Below are 24,862 nucleotides of genomic sequence, written 5' to 3'. Positions count from 1 at the left end.
TAACATTATGGAGATTCAAATTAGATTTGATTCAAGAGGTTTTGGTGCATGACTAAGAAGACTCAAAGAGCATTCTAGAAGCTACCGACAATTAGAAAGACTTTTGGTCCCTTCATTATAGAAATAAATATATTAGCATATATTTAATTATTTATAAAGCAAACCTATATCATCTAATATAAAAAAAATAAAAATGCAAATTTAATAAATGAAACGGTAATAGTTATGATAAATTTGTGAATATACACAAACAAAGAGAAAGGATGCATGATTTAATTAGTGAATAACTCGTTCGATTATTAGTTGGAATTAAATATATATTAGTAACACATGTATTGGACGTTATGTATAGAGAAAAAGCAAAGGAAGATGAGTACCACGTTGCCTTTTCTTTGATAAGAGAGTAGTAAATTAGAAGTTGATGCAAGTACTCCTTCAAGTAACAAGTAAAAAAGGAAAATTTGACAAGTAATTAAAGATCGAGAAAATATTTATTTATAGTATGAATTATGAAACATTGAATTTCAATTAGTTTAGAATGTAGAGAATAGAATTTGTTAAAGTGTATGTGAGATAAAGGATCACGCATCACCCTCACCGACCACGTGATGCAACCAAACAAACGTTTCAACCAGTGTAACGTGAGTCTTGACAAGTATAAAGTTGTATAAAGTTGAACAAGTAGACACATGCATCCTATGTGACGTTCTATATATGTGATAATTCACATCCTATATGTAGCGTATTGTGCCACGTACACACGTGTCTATTGTAGATACCCCCACTTCTATTGAGATTGATGCAGAGCTAACAACAGAGTCGACCATATAATTCATTATAATACCCCCAAAACTACAATTTTAGCTTCTTGTTGACAAGCAAATATTCAATTTTTCTTCTTAAAAAGCAAAGGAAAACAATTCCACATGTTCTCCTTCACAAAGTTGAAGATGTGATAAACAAGTCAATTAGCCAATATACTTGGAAACAGCAAACAAATATAACAATAGAGAACTACTAGAACTAGAAGGGGCTAAACCAGATTGCAACTGTTAATTCATTTGGATTGTTAAGGGTCTATTTTGTTAACAATTACATGTGTGATCATTCTCAAAATATGAACAATATTGGGTTGAAAGGGATTTTCTCTCTTGCAAGTTTAACTACAACAACAGCATACCCTATGTAATCCCACCTGGAGAGGGTATGATGTACACAGACCTTACTATGCCTTGCAGGTCTAACTGCTTATACTACTAAATCTCATGATGAGAGCCCCAGTAGTATGGAGTTTCATTTATGTCAAAATCCTCAATTTTTTACATAAGTCCAAGTGATTTCAGCTGCTGAACATGCTCTGGTGGCAGAGCTGGTGGAGACCAATCATTTCCGTTGACCTCACCATCGGCATCCTCTACAACATATTCCTTCAAAAGAATAACAAACATATCTTAAGAATTGTAGCAGTGATCATGCCTCAAATTATGAGTGGTATCGCGTACTCCAGGATTTATTGTATATAACATTTTAATGAACCGAGAAAGGGTTCAAGACAATGATTGGGAAGGAATGGCAAGAAAGCACAAAACATGGAATAGGGTTAAGCGCACCTTTGTCAGCATTCTTTTTGCAAGTATATGGTAATGCCTCTGCCATATTCTCTGCCCAACCATTGTAGCAACCAAAACACTATAAAATATGCCGATGACAGTAAATAGTCCTAGCACAATTAAAGCAATTATAAGTACTAGTGGCAACCCAGCTTCACCAGCACCTCCTAAGCAACCTCCACATTCACTGGCCGCACCAGCACAACTTTCAAAGCATGTTGTGCAATCAGTCCACATACAAAGTGTACCAGGCAAATGACAGTCTGCACACATTCTGCAAGGGCATCATTAGATGACGATGATGCAGCAGCCAATGGAAAAAGAAAAAAATAAATCTTTCCTCAAGAAATAGCTTCACAAGAAAGAGATCAGAGAGCACCATTTCTCGCACTTTTGTTGTACAAGATGCTAAAGCAGTAGATACCGGATAAAATATTAATATAAAATTAATAAATGAGAACAGGCAATCCATCAAAAACAGCTTTAGCATGTATAACAATAGATGATGGACACATCCAAACAAAGCAGCAGATTTTCAGAATGACGACGCAAATATTTTGTCCTAAAGAGGACGGAGGAGAGACTAAGACATAATAATAATTATCCAGAAAACTAAACAAACACAGCTTCATTGACAATTCTTAATTGCTATGTTGCAGTCTATCAAGAGTGAAAAAGTGATGTAACGGAAAAAATGTTCTTGCATTGGTTAACCTTCATTTACTTGTTCCTTGGATTGATGATGAGAGCAACAAGGAAGAAGAGTGCAATATTAAGCTTATTACTAACGAAGAGTCAAGATTCTTTACCCAGGATGACAACAGCAAATGCATAGTTCGCGGCAGGGTTGAGCCAAATCATTGCGCACTCTTCGATCATAACAGGTGATGAAGCAACCAGATAGGCCTAGCAGAGCGAAAAATAAAAGTGCCCCTGTACATTGTCAAATCAATACCTCAAAGTTAGTTTCTTTTTTCTTTTTTTTAGAGGATGTGAATACTAAAGTTGAATATCATCAAATGGTAAGCATATATTGATCACGAAAAATAACAAACACAATTCCCACTGCAATAACTATCAATTATTTTGAAATATTATGCACTATCTTTGATCCTTGGGTGCCTTAGAAAAATTATGCACCATCTTTGGTCCTTGAGTGCCGTGATGGACATAAAGGAATCGGGCGTCTCTTGCCAAGATATACAGAAATAGACTAATGCTACTGCACCCAGATTAACAAGAAACAGACCAATGATGCTGTGATACTTAATCCCCTTTTTCTATGTCTCTTGCTCCTTTTGTTTCTCTTTTTCTCCTGTAATTTTGAGGTGGCTCCCGTATTCTCTTGTTGGGGAAGCTGTTGCATTGCTTCATGCCTTCATCACAAGGAATGCAAAGGTGAAAACCCCAGCAATGCTTATTCTAAGCTGTCCAAGCACCTGAAGGTTCGGACTCCTAAAACTAAATACTTTGGGATAGACATGCAAATATTTTGCACTATAAATATCTTCCACACCTCAACTGGATCATATTATCGAGACATTTTCATCTACTAATACCAACTCAAAATCAAAAACAAACAAACAGTTTAAGGGCCCTTTTGATACACCAATACCCGACCGGAACAAACAGTTTAAGGGCCCTTTTGATACACCAATACCCGACCGGAGTGTAAAAACTCATCCACAGTCTGGTTTTGTTTTGTAGAATCTCTTTTTAAAATATATTACAATTAGAGGAAGATATTACATAAGTGGGAATTGATTCTTCACCACATGGTGAAGGATGCGGGGCTCACAGCCTCGCACCATATGAGCTATCCTCCAAACAATCTATATTGGTGTACCTATATTGTGGTTTGACATGCATTTTTTGAAATTGGTAACATATATATTGTGGTTTGACATGCATCTGTTGGGAATAACTTGCCTAATGACATGTTTGGCCCTTTCCATACTGATTTTTTCCACACCTTGCATACTGATTAGATAAGGTTAAAACCTCCACCCTGCACCCTAGGGTCCCACCAACTCATCCAGCCTGATTCAGATTTCACAACACCATCCAGTCCTCTCTAATCAAGTCTATTTCACTCCACTACAAGAAGTTCGTTGTAAGCAAAATTAGAAGTTCTTTAAAACAAGAAGTTCTCTAAATCTACACCTAACAACTAAACTTTATGCAAGTTAGAAATATAACAACTAAACCTTAAGCATAATACATTGGTATCGCCTATATAGATCCCTCACTTCTATTGTGTCTTAAAACTTCCAAGAGATTACGTGCTTTGTGGCTTCTCTATATGTGACTCTAACACTTTCCATCATCAAATCAAATCATCAGTGCTTCATCTGGAGGCCTACATCGGACACAATCATACGCCATCTAAACAACTCTGTTGTTTTATTTATGTGATCTACTTGCACCCATTATCAAAAGTGACCATCTCTAATCTTATCATATCTTGTATGACTGCACATCTATCTTAAAATCTATACTTCTGCGACATTTATCCTGTGCCATGTATATGAAAAAGTATATGTGATATCTAATCCCCTACCCTACCCCCACACCAATGATACCCACCTTCCTTTTTTCTAACTCTCCCACATAATAGGGACAATACAGATGCTTAGGTTTGATTCACCATGGAATTAATTATTTCTATCCCTTTTTTACATTTTCTATAGTTTTGTCAGACTAAAATTTTTGGAGAAAATCCTACCGGATGTGCCTTTATCTTTTTATCCAGCATTTCTCAGTTCCCCTCTATGTTTGGACTATATTTTGTTACTTCTGAGAGAACCTCCAAATGATGGATGGAGATGAACTTGGGGACAAAAGATCAATGGTCCACTTAGTTCATTTAAAATATTCTTGCAGAGAAAAAGGTACTAACTAAGCATATCTCAAATAAAAATCATAAACTACTAGCAGAAGTAGAAATTAAAAGGAAAACATATGAGTCCCGTAATTTCTAAACCCCTCGAATACTAACAAGCCACCAAGGATACCTTTAGGATCGTTTGGCCCGTGAGCAAGTTATACAGGGATTATAATGTGGGAAATATAATACAGGGATTAAATGATGACAAGATTATGCAACTTCCAGTGCTGCAGCAGAGCAGGTGCTTCAGCAGGTAATTATGCAACTACTTGTGACAATTATATAATGGAAGCTATTCATGCATGTGTTTTATTAAATCTTTGCTAGTTATTAAGTGGGATTTTACATCACAACAAAGGGCAACCTAAGAAGATATTTTTTTGTGAAGACATTTACATGGGATTCCGCAAAACGGAGGAGATAGTTCCCTCCCAAAGCAATTAGCACAACTTTTGTATGGGTCGCGGCATGGGTTTCTACCATAACAGCTTTGTTAATGAGAATGCACGTCAGCTGGTCTTTTGTATTTGCTGATACACTACAAACCGACATCAAACTTATGTTCTTTTTAAAATTTATTACAATTAGAGGAAGATATTACATAAGTGGGAATCGATTCTTCACCGCGGGGCTCACAGCCTCGCACCATATGAGCTATCCTCCGAACAATCTATATTGGCATACCTATATTGTGGTTTGACATGCATCTGTTGGGAATAACTTGCCTAATGACATGTTTGGCCCTTTCCATACTGATTTTTTCCACACCTTGCATACTGATTAGATAAGGTTAAAACCTCCACCCTGCACCCTAGGGTCCCACCAACTCATCCAGTCTGATTCAGATTTCACAACACCATCCAGTCCTCTCTAATCAAGTCTATTTCACTCCACTACAAGAAGTTCGTTGTAAGCAAAATTAGAAGTTCTTTAAAACAAGAAATTCTCTAAATCTACACCTAACAACTAAACCTTATGCAAGTTAGAAATATAACAACTAAACCTTAAGCATAATACATTGGGATCGCCTATATAGATCCCTCACTTCTATTGTGTCGTAAAACTTCCAAGAGATTACGTGCTTTGTGGCTTCTCTATATGTGACTTTAGACTTACCTCGTCCACTCTAACACTTTGCATCATCAAATCAAATCATCATTGCTTCATCTGGAGGCCTACATCGGACACGATCATACACCATCTAAACAACTCTGTTGTTTTATTTATGTGATCTACTTGCACCCATTATCAAAATTGACTATCTCTAATCTTATCATATCTTGTATGACTGCACATCTATCTTAAAATCTTCTGCGACATTCATCCTGTGCCGTGTATATGAAGAAGTATATGTGATATCTAATCCCCTACCCTACCCCCACCCCCCTCCCACCCCCACACCAATGATACCCACCTTCCTTTTTTCTAACTCTCCCACATAATAGGGACAATACAGATGCTTAGGTTTGATTCACCATATAATCACCCCATGGAATTAATTATTTCTATCCCTTTTTTGCATCTTCTATAGTTTTGTTGGACTAAAATTTTTGGAGAAAATGCTACCGGAGTCCGGATGTGCCTTTATCTTTTTATCCAGCATTTCTCAGTTCCCCTCTATGTTTGGACTATATTTTGTTACTTCTGAGAGAACCTCCAAATGATGGATGGAGATGAACTTGGGGACAAAAGATCAATGGTCCACTTAGTTCATTTAAAATATTCTTGCAGAGAAAAAGGTACTAACTAAGCATATCTCAAATAAAAATCATAAACTACTAGCAGAAGTAGAAATTAAAAAGAAAACATATGAGTCCCGTAATTTATAAACCCCTCGAATACTAACAAGCCACCAAGGATCCCTTTAGGATCGTTTGTTCCGTGAGCAAGTTATACAGGGATTATTTTTTATGACAAGGGAAACCCGCAGCCGCTACCCTTTGGGTGCGCACAAGGTAAAACCCCCGCTCCTATGCAATAGCTCGCAAACCACATAGGAGAGGTAACCCACACTAGGCAAGCCCGGTGCGACGAGCTCAACCTAGAAGGCAAACCCCTTGCTTTCGCTGACAATGGGTTTCGAACTTGAGACCTCCAACATGGAAGTCCCAAGCCCAAACCACTGGGCCACCCCGAAGCTAAAAAGCGTACATACCATTTAAATCGTTGTTATGTTAAGGCATGCTACTTTTCTCTCCCTTTACAATGTGGGATTTTCCTAAGGCGTTATATGCACCCTTCTTCAAAAACTTCCCAGCCTTGAAGCCCGTTGAACCTTTTCCCTGTCTCGCCCTCCATCAGGGACATTACACTGACCCGGTCATAATGCCCTATGGATCAATGCTTAAGAAAATGCTCACTTCTTATGGCAAATAGGCAATTGCCTTGCCACCAGACAATGCAATAGTAGGCGATTCACATTTTCTCCTAAACTTTGCACATGACAACTACTTTATTTTATCCTCTCAAATTTCAGCTATGCCCTCCTTGTTGCCAACCAGCTGAAAATACATAGCTTTATCTAAGCTTTGGGAAGTCAAACTGATAGATGCAGAACATTGTGACATCTCTTCTTAGTAACCTATAGAAGCACTACACCAGAAACATCCTACTTCCTCTCTGGAAGTTTTTCAAGTATCCTGATCCAGTAAAGCCTCCAGAACTGTCACAAATTTGCATGAAGAGGTCCATATACTGTAGGTGCAGGGACAGTCATACCATAATGGAAAACCTACAATCTTTTGTTCCTTCTCCTAATATGAACAACTTTATCCTAAATGACCACGGACCACCTTCGAGCAACAAAAAAGGCGTCCACAAACCACTAACTGCCATTAATGTGAATCCTCTCAGTGTCATCTTCGGACAGAAATTTTAAAAACATAAGAGCATCTATGAACATAGTGACCCTAACCCTTCCTATCACATCATTCTTCGAGGCAATATAACATATAAAAGTCTTATTAGGGAAGATTTTGGCTTTGGTGCAGCTTCTTGAAGGGTATAATGTCCATTCATTGAGAAAATATCTCAGGAGGAGCAAGATTCCTCAAACCACCATATCAACCATCACAAATTTCATTTTGTCCAGGAAACAAACAAATGAAGAAAAGGATATAAGTTCCAGAGAGGGAGAGTAAAGGAGATTGGCACAATAGAATTTATAGGACAAGATAACATGAAATATCATTACTTAACAGATCTCTTTCTTTTGCAATAGGCAACACCATGATTTAGCCCATACAACCAATCAAAAAAAAAATCAGGACTTAACAAATAATAACTAGTGGAAAGCTCAAGATGTTTACCGCATAGGTAGTAGAAGCTTAGTTCGCTATCAAACCCCCAAGTAAAACGCAACCAAGATTTATGGTGGGTGTCGATCAAGTAAACTAAATATCCCAGTAAGGCTATAACCTGCAATGAAAAGGGTAAGAGCTCAGTTGGATATGTTCTCTATAAATAAGGTAAGGATATCTCAGAAAATCAAAGAACAAAATTTGTAAACAGGACCAACCACCTACAAGCTGAACTGCGAGAAAGATGAACAAAATGTCTCTAGTCACAAAGAATCGGAACTTCAAAGTTCGCCACTTTCTATCAGTGGGAACATGAACTCTCAAGTAATAGGGAGCTTTGCAAGTTGTGCAATGGGAAAAAGCAAATCCTTCCTGTAAAATACAAATTTTATTTAGCTAACGAAAATAAATATAATTCTGGTGAATATTGCTTACTGTAATTTGTAAATTGCTTGGAAGTTATCAGCACTCTTATGCAAGCATTGCTTCTATGAAAGGAAAGCCTCAACAACTACTTGATAATTTGAATTAGTGTTGAAATGAAAAGCACACACAAAAAATGACTCTTGCAAGTAAAGTGGCTAGTCCAAAGCTATACATGCTCAATATATGTACAAATGACACTAATCAAATCCTGATTCTACGCTTTAATGCATCAATACAAAAACAAATTAATTCCAAGTAAGGTAAGGAATAACAGTATTCTAGCACCTAACGGTGCGACCTACTAATCAATGGAGTGGATACTTGAGAGTCATGAAATCTAATGTTCTAATTCTAACGGAGACAAAAACACTAGGTGATTTTTTCCCATTTGTCGACATGTCCAAGCCTTGGTGGGCAGAGTTACCTGATACCAGTACTGATGGGAGGTAACAGGTACCCCATGGAACTAGTTGAGGTACACGCAAGCTAGCTCGAAAACCATGGTTATAAAAGAACAAGAAATGACAAAAATCTTGATGGAGTGCCTTTCTAACACAAAAGCAACAAGGCAACAAGGCAACTTCTACAATAACAAGGTTAAAACTGCTCAAGTAATACAGATTCAAAAGCCAAAAATGAAAAACATACTTTCACTGCACGCCAATGATCCAGGCATTCCCGATGAACAAACTTTGATGTACCTTTACACTTGCAAGGTGCAATAAAATCCCTACCTGAAAAGAAAAAACAAAAACATTTATAAGCACATCCTAGTTCTGAAACAGCACAAGTTCAGCACATATAACCCAATAATGTTATGCTACAACATACCCAGTGTAATTCCTCACGTGGGGTCTGGGGAGGGTGTTGCACGGCTGCACGCAGCCTTACTCCTACCTTGTGAAGGTAGAGAGACTATTTCCAGTAGACTCTCGGCTCAAGTAAGCATATAAAAACAAGAATATAAAGCAAATACAATAGCGAAGAAGTCATGCTGAAAACAATAAAGAAGAGAACGGCAGCAACGACAAAATAATACGATAACCAAAGCAAATGAAAAAACATCAGGTAATACTAAAATTAAAAAATAAGATAGTAGGGAAGTAATAATAACACTACTAAAAATGAAACTAGACAACACTCGACCTACTAACCTTCTACCTTAATCCTCGACCTCCATATTTTCCTATCTAAGGTCATGTCCTCGGTTAATGAATGCCTTATCTAATCTTCTCTCCCAAGACTTCTTTGGTCTACCTTTACCTCTACTTATACCCACTATAGTTAACCTCTCACTCCTCCTCACTGGGAGGAACAATACTGAAAATGAAACTAGACAACACTCGACCTACTAATCTTCTACCTTAATCCTCAACCTCCAAATCTTCCTATCTAAGGTCATGTCCTCGGTTATTGAATGTCTTATCTAATCATCTCTCCCAAGACTTCTTTGGTCTACATTTACCTCTACTTATACCCACTATAGTTAACCTCTCACTCCTCCTCACTAGGACATATGTGTTTCTTCTCTTCACATGCCCGAACCATCTCAATTTCGCCTCCCTCATCTTTTCCACCACAGAGGTCACTCTCACCTTGTCCTGGATAGCTTTGTTCCTAATACTATCACACCTAGTATGTTGACACATTCATCTCAACATCCTCATTTACATTACTCTCATCTTCTGGGCATGTGAGGTTGCAAGCTCTGAATGGCCAACACTCCGCCCCATACAACATAGCCAGTTTGATCACCACTTCATAAAACTTACCCTTAATGTTTGGTGACACATTCTTATCACACAAGACACCGGATGTGAGCTTCCATATCGTCCACCTACTCCAATACGAGCTTCCATATCGTCCACCTACTCCAATACGATGTGTAACATCATCGTATTATTAACTCCAAATACTTGAAACTTCCTTTCTTGGGAATGACTTGTGTTTCAATCTGTACTCCCACATGTGTCACATGAGTTACTTCACTGAACTTGCACTCCAAGTATTCAGTCTTAATCCTACTCAACCTAAAAACCCTTTACACTCTAGAGTCTGTCTCCAAACCTCCAACCTATCGTTAACTTCGTCAAGTGTCTTGTTAATCAACACTATGTCATCTGCAAAGAACATACACCATGGCACCTCTCCACCTCTCCTTGAATATGTTTCATTAGTACATCCATCACCGAGGCAAATGATATTATGTTATAGAACGAACTAAACAACAAACGACCCAGAAAAACAAGCATCCACCAAGCGCATAAAAATTCACACCGCCTCTTACTAAAAACTTCTTACTTCTTTCATTTCTTTAATAACCAAATAGAAAATAAATGTTGATAAGAAACAAATTCAAATATAATACATGCAGTATCACATGATATTTTCATTTCCACTGTAATCAGACAAAACTAATACTACCACATGCTCCAATTTCTCAACCAAATGCAAAACTCATCCTGCCTTACTTGAGTAGTATAATTTCGGGTTATGGTATCAAATTTCAAAACAAATTCACCAAAATACTTTCATTTACACCAAAGGTCCTCAAGAATCACCTAAAACGCCACAAAAATCCCAATTAATACACTTGGGGTTATGGTATCATATTTTCAAGACAAATTCACCAAAATACTTTCATTCCATAAAAGGGTCCTCAAGAATCACCTAAAGCAGCTACCTTTACAGTTAGGAACACCACAAAAATCCCAATTAATACACTTGAACCAACTAATATTTCAAACAATAAAGAATCAAAAAATGGGTGAAATGAAGAAAGAAAGAAAACTGACCATCAGTCTCAAGACAAATCCTACACTGAATCTGTTCACTAGAACCAGCTTCAAGATCGATCTCACTTGTGTCAGTGATCACAGAAGGAGGAACCAAAGGAGAAGATTCAGACTGATCAACCAATTCCATTATAATTTTTCCCCAATTCCTCCAGAAATTAACAAGTGTAGAATGATCAAGTTTCAATTCATCAAGAAAATAAAAAACCCGGATACCCTTTTTCTTGTTTATTAAAAATAGATACACATATGAGTCTCTCTTCCCCCAAAGAAACTTGGTGTTAGGGAAGAAGAGGTGCTTTTTATTCTCTTCTGTTGTGTTGTCTGAAGAAGAAGAATGAAAATGTCAACAAGTCATAGTTGGGGTCTATCATTATTATTACCCTTTCATAAATAGTTGTCTTTTTATTTAATTATTTTTACTCAATAAGGTAGTTATTCCAATTTCCAACTTATGAAGTATTTTTGGTTTGATTAAATTTTTCATTATTTATTTTTTATACGTCTTTTTTAAATGGTATATATGATTTATCAAAGTGGTTTGTCAAAGATGTTTTGATATTTTATTTATGGATTATGATTTATTTATTCGGCAAAATTGTATAAGAATTTGGAAAATTTTAATTATTTTCATAGTTTGAAAGGTTTTCCAGTTTATAAGAAAAATATAATTTGAAAAATTTACAATGTAGGTCCAAATTTACAAACCTTCTACTTCAATCAATGTGATTTTGAATCATGATTCCATATCTATGTTCAAACAAATTCTAAAATTTCAATTTCTTTTAAATGAAAACTAGACTCACAAATTAAGATTCTTCATTTAAATTTTGTGAAAAAGATATATTCAATGTAAAGATATTGTTCATACCATGTGAGTTATGACAGGATTGTATTTAAAAAATAGTTAGTTATTACTATTTGATGAAATGTTAGATTAGTGGGTTTATATAAAGTTATGTATATTTAAAAGTTTGTAATAACATAAAATCACAAATATTTATCTATGAAAGAAATTGATTTGTGTTTATGAACTATGATCTGTTTATGAACTATGATTTGTTCATTTGGTAAGATATGAAAAATTTATGACAGTTCTCACCAATTGTGAATTTCCTATGTTTATGAAAGAGAGAAAAAACACAACTTAAAAAATTTAAATTACAAAATTTTAGTTTTAAATCAACTTGATTTGAAATCATAATTTTAAAAGTTATATCCAACAAACAGACCCTTAGTCATTCATAAAAGAATAATTTGTTTACGTTTTTTGCCAAACACACTATTATTACAACTTATGTTGATTTGACACGCTTCTTTAGAAAATATTAATTAATAATTTATTTTATTAAATTAACATTATGAATTATTTGTTAAAAATCTAAAATTTGAAAGGATTTTTTTTTTTTTTGATTTAATAAAATGAACAAGTAAAAAATTATCTTTTTAGCATAAAAATAAAATAAAATGAAACAAGAGGCTTTGGATTAGGGCCTGATTTTCAGATGAGGGCTTTTAGGACTTTGACAAGGTGTGTTTGGTATATTTGTTAGCGCTCGATTAATTTAGTTTTGTATATTGTAGGGTTTAATTTTAGAAAATATGATGCTCTCAAAAAAAATTTCTATATTTTGAATTTAAATTTAAAATATTTAATTAATAAAAGTGCAAAAATATTAATCATTCTACCACAATCAATAGACCTATATTGGTCTTTTTCACAGGGCAAGCTTTTGGGTTAAAATTTGAAGACAACACTAGGAAGTTATCATTAAGGGTGTGTTTGGAATGAAGGAAAACATTTTCCGGAAAATGTTTTCCAATTTTCTCATGTTTGGTTGGGCTAAATGTTTTGGTAAATGTTTTCCAAATCAACTCATTTTCCTCAAATTTAAGGAAAATGACTTCCCTTCTAAACTTAAGGAAAACATTTTCCAAAAGTCTCTTTCAACTTCAAATTACAATTATTTTTTTGTTGAAAAAGTTAATTTATTTTGTCCCTACCCTCAAACCAACCCCCAACCAACCCCCCCCCCCCCCAAAATAAAATAAAATTTTAAAGCTTGTTTTTAAATTCATTTTTTTTACCCCACCCTCACCCCTACCCCCACCCCTTCCCAAAAAAATATTTAAAATTGTTTTTAAAATATATTTCTAATTTCATTTTTTTACCCCCCACGCACTACCCCTCCCCACATCAACCCCCTATCAGCCCCCAACCCCCTTCAAAAAGAAAAAAATTTAAGTTTGTTTTTAAAAAATATTTTCAACTTCAAATTTTTATTTTTTCATCCCGATCCTCGATCACCCACCCCCTTCTCCGGTCACCCTCCCCCCCCAAAAAAAAATTGAGTTTGTTTTTAAAAAATATTTACAAATTCAAAATTTCATTTTTTCACCCTACCCTCGACCCCCCACCCACCTCCTACCCAGCCCCCCACCCACCCACCCCTAACCCCCCCCCCCCCCCCCCCCCAAAAAAAAAGAAAAAATTAAGTTTGTTTTTAAAAAATATTCTCAACTTCAAAATTTCATTTTTTCATCCTACCCTTGACCCCCCCCCACCCACCTCCTACCCACCCCTCCCCCACAAAAAATTTAAGTTTTTTTTAAAAAATATTTTTAATTTCAAATTTTCATTTTTTCACCCCTAGAACCCCCACCCACCCACCCTCCCTCCCCAAAAAAAATAAAAAAATTTCAAGTTTGTTTTTAAAAAATATTTTCAATTTCAAAATTTCATTTTTACACCCCTACCCTCGACCCCCACCCACCCCCTACCAGCCCCCCCCCCCACCCCCAAAAAATAATTTTAAGTTTGTTTTTTAAAAATATTTTCAACTTCAAAATTTCAATTTTTCACCCCTACCCTCGACCCCCCCCCCTTTCACCCACTCCCTACCACCCCCACCTCCCAAAAAAATTTAAGTTTATTTTTAAAAACTATTTTCAATTTCAAAAATTATTTTCTACTCTAGTAAAAATAAAAGATATTTCTCAAAAATATTTTTCATTCATAAATCAAACACTAAAAATCTTTTCCGGAAAATATTTTCTACTCACCAACCAAACATGAGAAAATAAGTCAAAAATCAACTTGTTTTCCAGGAAAACATTTTCCTTCATACCAAACACACCCTAAAAGGAAAAAAGAAACTGAACTTAAATTTTGAGAAATAAACGTGTCTTTTTCAAACTTCAGAAAAGAGAGAAGAAAAGTTTGGTAATTGGTCTTTTTCTAAATTTTTCTTTTTTTGTCCTCTTGAAAGTATGTTCTAGATTACAATTCCACTCCAACTTTTAAAAATTTCACATAAAAAAAATATTTGATTTTTATGATCAAATGCCCACATATATTTTACTTGCTTGAAAACTAGTTACAAAAAAGTATTTTAAAAAATCAACTCTTTTACCATCCTCCGTCTAATTCTCCAAACCTATCATTAACCAAATCACCTACCTTAGAACTAGGATATATATATATATATATATATATATATATATATATAATCTTTGGCATAGTGTCCAAAACATCCACATTATTTTTTGAATAAAGATTTTTCATAAAATCAAGACTATTATTTTCTCCTTTCATAGAAGATGACGATTCAGAAACATTTCCCAAAGACTTTGAATAGCATCCAATCTTACCTCTATCACAACATTATATATATATATATATATATATATATATATATATATATATATATATATATATATATATATATATATATATATATATATAATTATTGTAAGGACGGAGTTAGGTTGAAACTCATGTGTTTGAGATTTCAATCATTTATTAAGTTCTAAATTAATAATTTATACATATTTAAAATAATTCTTAAGACAAATATAGAGTTTGGATTAAAGCTATTGAATCTGACAAATCTATAACCTTATACTCTAGCTTCACCCCTGATTATACATCTATCAAATATTTTCAATTTAAACGATTTAGTGGGATATTATTTAGGCGAATAGTGGGATATTATTTAGGCTAATTCTTTCATTTCGTATTATTTGGTTACTAAAAAGACTTCCCTCACTTATGTGTCAAAGTCTTTCTTCTTGCACTTTGTGATGTTATTTTTAATCTTGAACTCAAAGCACTTTGTGATTTACTAAATATTATTATATGACAAATATTCGTTTGTTTTTAGGTTTGAATTTTAATAATTTAAATCTTGACTATTAAGTTATTTGTTTTTATAATTTTACAATCACTTAATGATTTGAATAAATTTATAACAAAGTCTTAATATAATTAAGAAATTTATTCAAAAATTATAAAAATGAGATGCAGTTCATCACTAGGTACTCCATCCATTTTCATTGTTAATCGTTGTCATCCACCATTATGAGCTACCTCCATCTACCACTTAGAACTACCATCAATCACTGCACTATCACCATTAGCCACCATTTAAAGTCGCCATCACCAACCAACAATCACTAATGACAATCACCATAACTAGCCATCACTATATATCACTAATTACCGTCATCATTCACCACTCATTAGCTATCACCATCATCCACCATAATTATTAGTTGTCACGATCAACAATCATTGTTAATCACTACTATCAACCATCATCACCACTAGTTACTATCCGAACCACCATCACTACCCAACACAATTTGCGCTCGACACCACAACCATCATCGTTAATAATCATCAACTCCTATTGGCACGTAGTTTTTTTAAAACTTTTGTTTAAATTTTATATTTATTAATTTTTAAAATAAAGACAAAAATTATAGATATTCAAATCTCAAACGTTGAGAAAATAAATCATTCTTAATTATTTAATATTTAGATTCAAACATTTATATCTTAATATATAACACAATATTTCGATCAAAACGTCTTAATCTTAACGAGGTCCAAATAGGAGATAACGGAGAAAAATTATATCCAACTAATTTGGAAACATAAAAAAGAAATGTCTGAGCCCGGGTTCGAACCGGGGACCTCTAGTGTGTGAGACTAGCGTGATAACCGACTACACCACCCAGACCTTATTGACAATTTCCATCTTATGCTTTAGATATCAATAAAAAAGAAGAACTTTTTTAATAAAGTCATAGTTTATAAATTATTATAAAGTCAGCATTTCAAGTAATTACTCAGTTTAATGTTTTTCTTTTTTAACTTGATCAATTATAATGATTTAGAGCTGTAGATAAATATTTTCCTCTTAATTTCCTTATAAAAATAAGCAAAAATAAAACTTTTTTTTCCTATGGGGATTTAAAAAATTCTAAGATTTTATTGTGTATTTTCACCACCATTTAACTTGCTCATGGCTTCGGATTCTATCTTTGTACTAATATGATACTTTCCAACTATGGGTGTGTTCAATGTGGATAAAATTGTTTTTCGAGAAATAAGTGAATTTTTTATTTATTTTTTTGTGTTGAGTATATAAGTAAAAAAATACTATTTGAAAATTGCTTGTATATAATTTAGACAATTATTATGAGAGTGGGAGTGGTGGGGACAGAGACATATGCAGGAGGGAGTCACCGGATTCACATGAACTCATGCTTCCCTCCTGAAATCATATATAATAGTGTTATTTTTTTTAAAAAAAATATTTAAATATAGATGTGTGAACTCATATCAGACGTATCAACTAATGCAATGATGATTGGGTGCGCCTCTCTAAGTGGGGTTAGAAATTTAAACCTTACATCTATCTTGTTGTATTATTCTTTTTAAAATTAGGTAACACAACTTTATATATATATTAGCTTTAATCTTTCAAAATTTTCAATTTGTCCCATTAAAAATCCCTAAAAAAAATTAATATAATTAAATCAAATGTGCATATTAAAACTAGAAATACTAGATGATATAACATACAATCAATGGGTTTTAGTCGATCTCAATACCTCCTGCACGAAATATAGATATATATTATTTGAATAGATAAGAATTAATTTTGAACCTATAATTTTAACAATATTTAGTGATGAGAACCTAAAATATCAAATCGATCAAATTTATATCTTAAATCCACCTTTTCGTAACAGTGTATCCATCATGACAAATTGATGTTGGAGGGAAGGGTGCTATGGGGCTAGGTGTTGGAGGGTAGGAGGACACAAATTGATGTGAGATATCACTTGTGAAACTTATTTTCCTTGTTATTACTAATTTTTTATTTTAAAAAAAATATTTTTCAAAAAATTTGATCAATCGACATGAAAAAAATTTAAATTTTTTTTTCTCCGAACTGAACATATTCTATATCTTTTCCATAATTAGTATGAAAAACAGAGAGTAATGTAGTCATTTGGATGATTGAAATAAAAAAAAAAAAATTATGCTTCACACAACTCTAAATTCATCTTAAAACGACAGAGTACATGTTAAACCGATAAGTTATTTTCAGGGAAATACATTAAAGTCCTTCCTTATATATACCTGTTTGCCAATAAACACTGAAGGGGCTGTTTGATTACTGGTTAGAGTTATGCAGAAATTAATTATGCAGAGTTTAATTATATATGTATTAGTTATGCAGGATTTAATTATGTAAGTATTAGTTATGTGAGTATTAATTATGTGAGTATTAATTATGCATGTGTTATTTAATTATGTAGAGATTGCATTACATGAATTATTAACTATTGAATATTGATTTTAATATAATTTTATATATATTATTTACAAATAAAATAAGTAAGCAAATAGTATAAACTCTCCCTTAAAAAAAATAAAGAAAGGAATTTTCTCTTGGAATTCTGTGTTTTTTTTTAATATTTAAAATTTATAAAAATAAAATACTATTAATATATTTCAAGTACATTATACTATCCTATTATATAATGTAAATTTCTATCAATATGATGCATGAATATATAAATTTATATATAAATTCACATTCTAAATAAAAAATTAATACATGATAATTAAATATGTGGATATATTTAGTAATATATAATGTGAATATATAATTAGCATATGCGCTATCAAAATTATACATTCCTATTCATAATATTAATAAATATTTATATTTTGATTTTAGGCCTAATCCATCGGTGGCCCCTTGAAGTTAGCACAAAGTTTCACTTAGATACCTTAACTGGACAACGTTCATATTAGACACCTTATGTAGGGAATCGTTGTGTCATTTTGACACTTTTTGCTTACATGGCTGAGTGAGTGGAATACATTCGTTGACCGCGCATGAAAACTTATTTAGTTGACTTTTGAATTATTTTTTTCTTCTTCTTTCCCATTTTCAGCCACCATTTTTGAAACTTAAACATCCAAAAATGGAGAACAAAAATAGTTACTGTAAACTGATGAAAAATGATGGAAATTGTTTTAGAAATTTAGAAATAGACCCATTTCAAAATTTACTTAGTAAATTAATTCATGAGATTCTTTCCCGAAATAATTTAATATTTACATAGGAGTTAAATTATTATTTTTTGTGAATCTGGTGATTAAGATACAAAGAGAAAGAAAATGACATTTGAGTGGGCGTGTTTCCTAGATATTTTTGCAAGTATTTGGAGAAGAAACATTTCTGCAAATGGATAGGTCCGCGGAGGGAGGGGAGGGTATTCCTGCAAATGGACTGGGGTGTTTGGAGAAGAAGACTGTGGGGGTGGGTGGGGTCCTGGGGGAATTTATTGACTTAATTTTAAAAAAAAAATTATTTGGGCAAAAATTCATATGTCATTGATTGATTGATTGTTTTATATTTTTACCCAAAATTTATTGTTTAAGAATTGTTTTTGACACAATTGATAAATGTCATCGCTTAATTAGTCATTTTACACGTCATTCGCGAGTGTAACACACACCTCATATATTTTTATTGATTGAAAAAAAAAGTGTCAAAATGACACATCAATATCTACATGAGGTGTCTAAGATGAACATCGTCCATTTAAGGTGTGTAACTGAAACTTTGTGCCAACTTTAAGGGACCATCGATGGGTTAGGCCTTGATTTTAAATGAAAACAAATAAAAAGTTGTTTGTATACGAAAAGAAATAAGAAACAAAGATAGTTGGGAAAATAGAATAGTTATGTAAAGTTTTCAATTAAAAAAGATTAAAAATAAATTAATAGGGATAAATGTGTAATTTATCTTTTTAATACATGTATAACTAATACCCACATAATTTATTCCACCTTCTATCCTGCATAACTTATACATAAATTCCCTCATAAGTTATGCAGATATTAATTATGTAGGATTACAAAAAAAGCAACCAAACACCGTATAAAATTAATACATGAATAACTTTTATACAATATTTATAACTTATCAACCAAACATAATATAAATCATGTTGACTTTTCAACCTAATAAAAAACTTTTACCAAACATAGTAAAACTAATACAATGTTTTATACATGCATAATATGCCCTTTTATACCGTAACCAAACGGCCCCTTAAAGTTTGTAGGTGGGGTGGGGGATATGTTACCTCACATAGTCATTTCTAACCATAATAATTACATATTAGTTGTTAGTTGAACGTGTGAAGGAGTAATAATACAACCCAAACATGTGTAAAAATGTCACGTGACACAGTTAATTTGAATTCTCTACTCTATTAAATAAACTCACCTCCCATCTTCTCCTAAACCTCCACTAATAGTCGCCTTGAAGAGCTTTCCATCTACGACAAAAAAAAAAATCTCTTCATCCAAAAAAAAATTCATCTTAGCTTTACTAAATTCATTTTTTTTTATTTTGTATAAAAGTTATAAAATCATCTGGTCTATTATGATTGGTTTTGAAGGAAACTATTCTTAAGATGTCAAATACAAGCTTGAATTGTATTTATAATGATGAGAATGATCCAATGCAAATATGGAGATCCGATGTCAATGCAAACTTCATGGTCGGAGGACAACTCAACTAGAAGATTTTGGTCCTGTCCATGCTTTCGTGTATGTTCAATACATATTCTTTTACTTTTTCCTTTAGTTTTTTGTATGACCTATTTTTAAAAATATCGTGCAATTTCTTTAGATGGTGAGATCCTGAGGAAATTGAAATGTGATTCAAATATATCATTCCGAGTTTGGTGAATACAATTAATATAAAAAGTTAGCAAAAACATTACCATTTTAGGGAAGTAAGGATAAAAATATATGGGTGAAGAAGAAAGGTGATCAAGTCTGTTATGATAAGGGGAAGAAGAAGACAAAACATTTTACACTATTGATGTTTTTTTCAATCAATCAATTTATTATAAAAAAAAAAATCTAATGGCGTAGCATTGCATACGAGCGATATAAAATATTTAAGAGTTAAATTGAGCTTGACTCGGTTTCAACTCAATTTTTTTAACAAAGTTCATTAGTCTATGCTCAAACTTAATTCAATATTTACTTAGAAACACCTTTGTGATGTATGTATATCACATTGTATATTACGTATATTAGTGTATATAAAACACATATTCCCACATAAAATGCCGCGACATGTGCTATACATTGTGCATATCAGTGTATATCGCACAAACTTTCACGAATTGACATAGATATACATAATATATGAGTGATACAATGTGATATACACTGTTACACATGGAGATGTACATGAGATAAAGTAGGGCACACATGGAGTCGTCTTTAACCTCGAGATTTCGATTTGAAATTTGACTCAAGCTTCCCTCAAATCATCTCCAAAAACTTACAAGGTTTAGTTCAATTTTCTAAGAAAGCTCATTAGGCAAGGCTCAAACTTAATTCATTCGCTCAAACTTGCCTCAAATCATCTCCAAATATTTCCAAAGTTTAGCTTAATTTTTTTTTTTAAAAAAAAGCTCGTTGGGCTAGGCTCAAACTTGATTCATTCTTTCTTCTTCCCTCTAATTTACATAGATATACAAAATATACAATGTGATATACACTGTTATACAATGTGACTCGCCCATTTATTAGCTCAACCCATTTCAATCCATTAAATATTCATATCGAACACACCCTTATCTCACTATGCTAATAGGTACGTCAAATATGCATCAAGTATCTACTTTGATATGCACCATTTAAGACAAAGTTAATTCTTTAAACGTATTAATTTTTTGCCTGAATAAGGCAAACGGCTTCTTATGAAAAAAATTTCCAAAAATGTAGCTATAATTGTAAATGCCCACTACTGTTTTTCAATCTTCCATGTAAGTTACATGTAATCTCAACAATATTGTTCGATCAGAACATGTTTTAAATTCTTTCTGTTTCTAGAAATTTCAAACTAAAACCACAAGAAAAACAATGAAACTAAACCAAATGTTGGTGAAGAATTTGTGAAAATATTGCGGATGAACTTCAACAATAACGATTCAAAATTTAAGATTTTTGAGCGTAAGTTTTCACATTTTAACCCAAATATTTAAAGTTTGAAATTTTAGACCTGAGTCTTGTAACTTAATTCTAAGGTGATTAATATTTTAATTATTCAGTCATGTTTTAAAAGTCGATCCTACAAGCGACTATTTGTGCACTTTGCTCAATAGGTACAAAATTTAAAGAGTAACATGCTGAATTTTTGCAAATAGCCACTATAATAAACTTAATTATACTCCATAGCTATAGTTTGCATATTTACGGGTTGTAGCTACAGTTTAAGTTGTCTCGTTTGTATAATTCGCGGATTTGTATAATTCGTAGGTTTGTATAATTCACGGGTACATTTGTATAATTCAATTATTTTTGTATAAACTCGAAATTACAAATTTATACAATTACAGACATCAAAAGTGTAAGCAATTATACAAATTCCGAATAATACAAAAGTTATACAAATTCCGAATTATACAAACATGCGAATTATATAAAATTAAAAAGCTGAGTCGCGTAATTATAGCTAAAAGTAGGTCGCGAATTGTAATTAAGACAAACTATAACTATGTTAACTAATTAACTAATATATGTTTGCTTATATGTGTAATTTTTTCTAACATAAAAAAGGGGGAAGTTATACATATATATTATTCCACCAATTAGTTTACTAATTTGATCAAAATATACACAACATATATATATTCTTTTGTATGTATTTTATAAACTAATTGATCGAAGTGTTTTAGAACGGTAATTATTCCAACAAAAAAATCGTACGTGCCAAATGATGGTTTACGAAGTTACAATAGTTCTTTAAAGAAAATAAAAGAATAAATAAGTTTTTTTGAGGAATGAGACCAATTGATTGTGATTGCCACATTTAAAAGTTAAGGGTTCGAACATTTTTCTATGACACATTCTCTTTGCCCCATATTAGTTATCCACGTTATTAAAATTAGTGATTCTAAATTACTTGTCAATTTATAAAATTAAAATAAAGCTAATCAAATATTTTTCTAGTTTACCCTTGCAATTATTATTTCTACAAGTATAAAGTTAAAAAAAAAAGAATAAAAATTAATGAGTAAATTAATAAATTATTCTTCATTATTTTGAGGAACATGTCATCAGAAAGTTAATAACTAATACGAGATGAGACGGAGGGAGTATATAGATTCTCATAACATCACTTGCTTCACGTGTATTCTCATAACTTATCTATCGGCGCTTCGGCAAAAGAATAATTGACTAACATACCCAAATACTAAAGCATTGGATTCGACTCCTCTTTTCCTTTATTTAAATTGTTCTCCTTAATTTTGTTTTCTTCTAATTGATTACATCTAATATCAAAATTATGGAGGGTTAAGTATGTAATAATAAAAAAAGTCATTCAACTTTAATCGAATATAATTAAAGTCACTTAACTATTTTTTGTAGTAGCACATTAATAATGAGTGGGTCTAAATAATTCAATTGGGGTGATTGTCGAATTATACCACATACTCCTGCAACAACAAAAGCTGCAAAAAAGACAACTACGATACTAATGAAAATGATAGCCTCAATATTTTCCATAAACGATTTTATATATAGCTGTGGCTCAAATTTTTTTAAGTATCATTGAAATTGTCTTATTTATTTATTTATTTTAATAACTTCTCGTAATATTTAGATAAAATTGAATAATTATTATATATTTGTTACAAATGACTTTCCTAATACTTAGATAAAATTGAGCGACCTTTTAATTACAAATAATAAATCTATGGTCCAGTCGTATGAGCCTCATCCTGGCACAAGAATTGATTTGATTAGGAGGACCATATATTTTTTTTGTAATTATAATAATACTAATATTTTCTATGTGACATCCCCTTAAATAATCCATTATTGGATGATGAGTTGTGACTATATATATATGAATGTCTTGTATGTCAAATTATATATCTATAAAGGAATTTTAACAAAAAGATATTCTAGTAGGAGAATCGAATAGATGAATATTAGATAAGTCGTCATTCATTCAGAAAAAGAATCATCTTTTCTATTTGGTAGAAGGACAAAAAAACAAGTCAAATCTTATCTCAATGAGAATTAAGTTGAGATCGAATCGAGTTGATCAGAATCGATGATGGATGATGGCTAGAAGCACATGATTTGTCTTGCTCAAATTTGAAGTGGCCATTCATGTAAAAGCATTGACCCTTTTTATATATTTGATGCTACTTATTAAAACCTTCCTTATCTAGCTACAAAGCAATTCACTTAGATGAGTTCCAAGTTGGGAATTATAAGTACCCCACCAATAATAATAATGATCCAAACATGATGGGAGGGAAAGAATCTTTCTCAAAAAATTAAATTCTTTTTTTTTGTGGAATTGAATCTTTTCACTATATGGTGACACCACACACTATAGCCACTCTTAGTGCCAAATCCACTAATTTACAAATTGCGCTTAGGAAAAATACTTCACAAGACCCCACTTGTCAATAAATAAACTACATAATTGAATCTCAAATTTTAGTTGGATGGACTGTATAAATCATATATGAAATTCAATTATTTGCTCAAATCTATGTTCAAAAAGATAAGATATATGTCATATATCATTATTGGACATTATGTGTTTAGGTTGATATAGAACTAATTGTTATTCTCTGTTCACTTTTACTTGTCTATTATATTCAAACTAGATATCTATGTTTATTTGTTCGATTTAGAAAGATAATCTAACACTTAATTGTCAGTGTATTCTAATCATTAAGTATAGTCATTTGTCAAAACATGATTGAATTTATTATATTCAAAGGTTGATATAATAAAAATGTGTTTCTCCATTTTTGTTTAATGCTTCTTAAGGGACATATTGCAAGTTTATACTAGAAAAGTAAAAAATTGACTGGGGGAGTAATATGTAACTCCATCCTTTTCAATTATTTGTTTCATGATCATGACTTTACACAGAGTTTAAAAAAGTAAATTAGATTTTTGAATCTTGTGGTCTTAAATTAAATATATGTAGAATGTATCACAATGTCTTTAATCACACAATCTTAAATATGTCACGTGAAAAATGATAATTAATTGAATTGCTAAGAAAAACATTCTTTTACAAATAACCTAAGATGAAAAGTAAGACGAACATACTGAAACAACGAGTGAATATATAAATTTAACACCACACTTATTTATAATAAATAAAATAATAATAATAATAATAATAATAATAATAATAATAATAATAATAGTAATAAATGTAAAAATGGGATGATAGTGGGAAAAAAGTGACGTAGCCAAACAGAGAATCTGAAAAGGAAAATCACTAAGGAATCATAAGCCAACCATTGATTAGGTAGGTACCACTATCATTATTATTCTATATATAATACAGTATGCTTTTTTCAAATAATTAAAAAAAAACATAACATCAGCACTATGACCTAATTAAACTATATATCTTATTAATCTTATCTCATCTCTCTAAGTGGATATATTATTGGACATCATTT

At 32.3% G+C, this 24,862-nt stretch overlaps 2 protein-coding genes and 1 non-coding gene across 3 annotated transcripts in view; 1 reads left to right on the top strand and 2 right to left on the bottom strand.

The window, feature by feature from the left end:
* LOC125829479 (cytochrome P450 71AU50-like) overlaps positions 1 to 24,862 on the top strand; it is a 239,725-nt gene that overhangs the window by 15,078 nt on the left and 199,785 nt on the right. The window lies entirely within an intron of this gene.
* On the bottom strand, positions 993 to 11,379 carry LOC125829503 (uncharacterized). The gene is made up of 7 exons (XM_049508724.1): positions 11,018 to 11,379; positions 8,871 to 8,956; positions 8,022 to 8,168; positions 7,806 to 7,914; positions 2,420 to 2,543; positions 1,611 to 1,884; positions 993 to 1,427 (listed from the first exon to the last, which is right to left on the bottom strand). Exons 1-7 carry the CDS (start codon positions 11,145 to 11,147, stop codon positions 1,320 to 1,322), a joined length of 978 nt encoding a protein of 325 aa, XP_049364681.1. The 5' UTR covers positions 11,148 to 11,379; the 3' UTR covers positions 993 to 1,319.
* Positions 15,968 to 16,041, bottom strand: TRNAV-CAC (transfer RNA valine (anticodon CAC)). Its single transcript has one exon. It is a non-coding gene; the product is annotated as a tRNA-Val (tRNA).

This window comes from Solanum verrucosum, unplaced genomic scaffold (assembly GCF_900185275.1).
Source record: "Solanum verrucosum unplaced genomic scaffold, falcon-dt-bn FXZP01000031.1, whole genome shotgun sequence".
NCBI lineage: Eukaryota > Viridiplantae > Streptophyta > Magnoliopsida > Solanales > Solanaceae > Solanum > Solanum verrucosum.
Note: the sequence above shows the minus strand (reverse complement) of the source record. Positions and strands in the feature narration are given on the sequence as shown.